Source organism: Carica papaya, chromosome 9 (assembly GCF_054855325.1).
Source record: "Carica papaya isolate Zhongbai chromosome 9, ASM5485532v1, whole genome shotgun sequence".
Taxonomy (NCBI): Eukaryota; Viridiplantae; Streptophyta; class Magnoliopsida; order Brassicales; family Caricaceae; genus Carica; species Carica papaya.
The window spans coordinates 24,962,209-24,967,871 of NC_142317.1; the positions used below are offsets into that span (position 1 = coordinate 24,962,209).

The window sequence follows — 5,663 nt, forward strand, 5'->3', positions numbered from 1 at the left end:
TTTTGTTAAAAAATTTTGTTTATATATACTCTTTTAATTCATCTAGAGATATATTTTTTTTTTTTTATAGAAAAAGAAAAAATAGGATCAAGTCGTAACACAAGAAAGCTGTAGTATATTGCATTTTAATTAATTTTTAAGATTATTTACAATGTTCAAAGTTAAAGTACTTATAGTTTACATTTTATTTTATATTTTATATAAATAACTTTTACTTAATATATGCCCTTCTTGTGTTATTTATTTTAAATTAAAGAAACTAATATATTTTAATATTCATACTGTATCTTTTTAAATTATTTATTTTTAAAAATTAAAATTTAAATCTGTAATAAAAATATTTTATCATTTAATTTTCAAATCTTAAAATAGTAAATATACCAATTGGTTCTATAAGTTTTAATACATTTACTTGCTTCCTTAAATACTAGAAAATCTTAAAAAACAATTAAATAAATAGTTTTTTTATTAAAAAAATATAAAAAGGGTGAGATTGTTACATCGTACAAAGGATAATAAAGAAATAACATATAAACGAATTACATGTTGCCACGTAGCAGCAAACGCACCAGTAACCAAACTTTGCGGCTAATTGGTTCTCTCTTATAAATCGCACCAAACGCCACAATTTCACTCCCATTCATCAAACCATCAAATACAATATATTCATCTTCTCTCTCCAGATTCCTTCTGGAAAAACAGAGAGAACCAGAGCAATGGCTGGCACGTGCGCCACCACCGCCGATGGAACCACCCCCTCTCTGGAGACATCGGGAGGCGGAGAGATCATGCTGTTTGGAGTGAGAGTTTTGGTTGATTCCATGAGGAAGAGCGTCAGTATGAACAATCTCTCTCAGTACGAGCAGCCTCAAGAGCTCTTGAAGAATAATGGCAGTAATAATAACAGCAACAGCAGCGACGTTACCAAAGAGGATGCGACTCCTGGTTACGCCTCTGCTGATGATGCTGTTCCCAACTCTTCCGGTGGAAATCGCGAACGCAAGCGAGGTATTTTTTAGATCTCTCGTTGTGTTTTCTGTCTGCTTGTTTCGGTGTTGTTCACTCTGAGGTTTTTGGATTATTGTATTGAGTGATACCCTTATATTGATGGTTGATGTTTTTCTGTTTGATTATGGCAATAGATTTTCCAGTGAGAACTTGATCTTTGATCCATTGTGTTCATTATTGGGGGGAAATGAAAGCATTTCCTTTGTTTTTACTGCCAAAATTTCCTGAACCATTTGATTGTTAGGAAAATTATGGTTAATTTGTTTCAAATTTGCGGATCGAAAATCAGGGATTCCATGGACGGAGGAAGAACACAAGCTCTTCCTGCTAGGATTGCAGAAAGTGGGGAAAGGCGATTGGCGAGGAATCTCAAGAAATTTCGTCAAAACTCGAACTCCAACGCAAGTGGCGAGCCATGCTCAGAAATACTTTCTCCGGCGAAGCAATCTTAATCGCCGACGCCGCAGATCTAGCCTCTTCGATATCACTACCGAGACGGTAACCTTCTATCAACTTCGTTTGGTTGCTTTGAGAACCAGAAGAAACTGATAAACGTTTATAGACATCTCATACGCGTGTTTCTTTCTTTTTTTTTTGGAGCAACCTTATATGCGTATTATTGAGTCTAAATTCTGGAGCCTTAGTTTGCTTTTCTCAGCTTTTAAATGGAGCTTAACAAAACCACGCTGAGACTCTGTTTTGTTGTTGACTTAAAAAGAAAGGAAGATAGAGGGCAGATGTTCTTTTTGGGTGAAATTCAAGCAGTAACTTTCATTTCTTAACTGAGAGTTGATGTGATATGCAAATAGTTGGCAATAGATGATCACTCCCCTTCCCCCGGCATTGGATGCAGATAATATTTAGGTCTTGTTGATGAACATTGGGAAATTCTAGGGTGCTTTGGAGGCAAGAGGCAAGAGGCAAGAAATTCTCAGTTAATAAATTTAGATCACATTGATGAACATAGAAATTCTAGGGTGCTTCATAGGGAAGAGGCAATAAATTCTCAGTTAAGAAGTTTAGGTCATGTTGATGAACATAGGGAAACTTATTTCATCTGGCTTCACTGTAAGATGAAATAAATTCTGAAATATAAATTATTAATTTATTTTTAATGGCTGTGATCCTTTTTTACTTAATCCAAAGGTATAAAATTATGAAGGTGGAGCAGCTTTAGAAACATGGTAGCACTTCCATGAACAGATTAGTTTGATATCCCTTGTGTTGACAATGAAAAGCAGAAACTAAGCCTCCTCTTTCTTGTATCAGGTTGCTGCAACTCCTATGGAGGAAGAACAAATCCATTACCAGAACAGCTCATCTCAAACCCATTCAGTGCCATCTCCTGCCCAACCAGAAACCAATAATGTTGGTGGGTTTCACTTGATGCCAGCTTTTCCTATGACCATCAATGCTGCAGCATTGCCAATCCCAATTGAGAATCCAATGGAAAATCTAACGCTAGGACAAGTCAATCGAGCTGCAAATAACCGATCAACAAAGCTCATTCGTCCGATACCAGTGGCTCCTCGGGCGTCAATGATATCTGATCTTAGCTTGAATTTGAAATTGAGTGCAGGGGAGGTGGATCCATTGCCATTGTCACTCAACCTGTCTTTGCTATCCAACGAGAGGGAATCATTGACAACAACAAGGCATTCAGCATTTCAGGTGATGTCAAGTTTTAACCGTGGAGACAGCAATAGCATCATCAGTGTTTCCTGAAAGGTAAACCATGGGATTAACCAGATCGTGATATGATACAATCCTTTGTTTGTTGTACAGACCAGAAAAACAAAAAAAAATTCGGCTTGTTGCTGCTGCTGATGGTGATGTTGTTGTTGTTTTATGCTCCTATTTTGTTAGGCGGTGGTTCATTTGTCTTTAACTGTTAATGTTTGTAGCTGATAATGTAACTGAAAATAACATGTTACTTTTTGTTGAATGTTAGGGCATCTAGTGGTTTTGATAGGTTTATGAGAGGAAAATATCAAGGTGATACGGCTGGTATTTTTCATTCCGCATATATATATATATATATAAATTGCAAAGGCAGATAAGATTTTAGGACTATTCATTCATTATTTGTTTGGATATGTGGAGTAGAATAGACAGGGTCACAGGGGGCCATGCATATCTTTTAAGGTCCTCAGTTTGGTCAGAGTCCTGAACCTGTTGGTGGATTTAAGATTCAGGTGGGTTAGTGTTAGAAAAACTAATGGCAGGTGGGTTAATCTTTAAAATAATTTATTTGTATTAAAAATATTCAACTTGGGTTTTTTCTAACTAATTTTATATTTGAATTGCATTAAACACATAATGCTATAAAGAAATTCTACATAAAAATTTTAATTATTTCAATAATTGGATCATTGGCTAAAAGCAAAGTTTTGTAATTGCATTAGGACATCCTATTAGTAAGCTGTCTAGGATTGATTCAACTAATTCTGATATTTTACTATTCGACAGATCCTTCAAAAAAATAAAATAAAATAAAATTTATGTCCAGTAAAATATGTTGGTGGATTTTCTTATGTTAAAGCCTTGGCTTATGAACACAAGAGAAATTGACAGTTTTAAACTAATAACAGGAAAATATTAATTTTGAAATTGAAATGTGGGTAAGAATCTTCAGTTTTAAATATTTTTATTTTTCTTAATCATCAAACAAAAGTAATGTTGCTTAAAATATTTTTAATTTGCACGATTAACTGAATAAAATTAAAAAGAAATATCTGATATAAATGTAACATTAAGAAAACCTAAATTTCAACAGCACTCATTTGTTGCTTCCTAATTAAATTCAAGCTCAATACTTGCATCCATACATTTAATTATGATGCTTCACTAATTATTCATATTATCCCTTAAAGACTACTAAAAAGTATTATATATATAAAATAATAATAAATATTACTATCATAACTATTAGTCACATCCATGGCACGCCAGAGCACATAAAGTCGGGCACATTACACGACATTTGAATTATTTTATTATTTTTAAAGTTATGTTTTAATATATAATTATTTCCTAAAACTTTTGACATTATCAAAATAAAGAAATAACAAATAATGATCAATTATCACCTATTTGTTTTTAATTCAAAATTATATTATCTAATTAAGAATTTTATTCAAATTAAAATTTGATTGAAAAGTTCAGTTATTATTTAATTAAATTTTTTTTATTAAAAGTAAATCTACTCAGTTAGAAGATAATTTAAATTATATTTTGTTCAAAGGAAAAAATACATATATTTTTATGTAAAATAAAAACAAAAAATAAAATCAAAGTTTTCTAGACAGTAATTCTCTTTATACTTAATAATTATTCTGTTAAAAAAAGGGAAATTAGATGTACACTTAACATAAAAAAATACTCCATTTAACAAACGTTATTTTCTATTAAGTTAATGCTACGTAGTGGTTATATGGCACTAATGTTGTAGTACCTCCTCCCAAAATTTAGTTTGAGGTTAATTTTAAAATAAAAAAATATATAAAAATATAAATTTTAATTCTATAAATTTTTATTTAATGTAAAATTAGAAAAAAAATAGGTGAAGAATGAAATTAAAAATAATTTTAGAAAAAAAGGGTGAAAATTTGGGTTTGGGAGGTATTTTTGAAAAAAAAATCGAAAACTAGAGGTTAAAATATAATTTAAAAAAATGCGCCACATAAGACTGCCTAGTTAGTAGCCTCAATGAACCGTAGCACGCCGCGTGGCAGGGCACGCTGACTCGGTGCCACGCGGGAGTCCACGCTGGCAATTCGCGTGCCCGTGATCGGACGGCCGGGATATGTTCCTGCGCGCGTGGACGGTCCAAATTCATTTCCTCCTCAGGTGTGATTGGATGGTCACGATTAAACGTGATGAACGTTCCAAATTCGTTCCCTCTTTAAATGTGATCGTATGTTCCAGATCAAATCACAATGAACGGTTTAGATTCATTTCCTCTTTAAACGCGATCAGATGGAGCAGATCAAACGCAATGAACGATCCAGATTTAAGAGAGACGGGTATAAATATCTCACTTCACACTGAACCCTAACCCTAGTGCCAACTCCCCGCTAGAGAAGAAAAACCAGTCGCCGGAGAAAGGAGCCGACCGCCGTCTGTTGCTGTGCCGAAGCCACCTCTGATAGCCAAAAAAGATAAAAATTCTCTTATTCGCTCGAAATTTGATTTTGAACACCCCAGTGGTCAAATCAGAGCAAAAGAACCAGCAAATGAGTCGAAAACAGTAGGTAAAGTCCGGCGGTGCTACCATGGAAAAAAACTAAAAATCGTCTCCAATGAGCCCATTCCTGATTTCCGTTTCGTGTGATTTTTCCACCATCATATTCACCATTATATTTTCTACAGGTTGACCGAAGAAAAATGCCCAACTGCGAAGGTGAGTCGGTGGAGCCGTTGGTAAGTTTTTAGTTTTTGACTTTTTTCGGCTGACTGAGACCCCTTAACGTGTTTTCTCGCAGGGATGAATATAAAATCGGTTGAAATCAGCCAAAACTAGCTAAAAATGGCCAGTCCAAGGCAAACCGCCGCTGTGGGCGACGGTGCCATCGTCGGAGCATGGCGGTGCCACCATGATAGAATTTTAAAATTGACAAACAAAGGTTTTTAACATCGATTTTAGATTTTTTGGG

The 5,663-nt window shown here is 34.2% G+C and overlaps 1 protein-coding gene across 1 annotated transcript; it reads left to right on the forward strand.

Annotated features, from left to right (window-relative positions):
• Nucleotides 1–637: 637 nt before the first annotated feature.
• On the forward strand, nt 638–2,953 carry LOC110816853 (Homeodomain-like superfamily protein). The gene is made up of 3 exons (XM_022045202.2): nt 638–1,008; nt 1,298–1,506; nt 2,278–2,953. Exons 1-3 carry the CDS (start codon nt 717–719, stop codon nt 2,731–2,733), a joined length of 957 nt encoding a protein of 318 aa, XP_021900894.2. The 5' UTR covers nt 638–716; the 3' UTR covers nt 2,734–2,953.
• Nucleotides 2,954–5,663: the final 2,710 nt, after the last annotated feature.

Bases quoted from the DNA above. Each gene is read 5' to 3' on its own strand.
- LOC110816853 (XM_022045202.2), top strand. From the start codon at position 717: ATGGCTGGCACGTGCGCCACCACCGCCGATGGAACCACCCCCTCTCTG. The intron at 1,009-1,297 runs GTATTTTTTAGA...ATCGAAAATCAG, and splicing joins AAATCGCGAACGCAAGCGAG to GGATTCCATGGACGGAGGAA. The intron at 1,507-2,277 runs GTAACCTTCTAT...TTCTTGTATCAG, and splicing joins TCGATATCACTACCGAGACG to GTTGCTGCAACTCCTATGGA.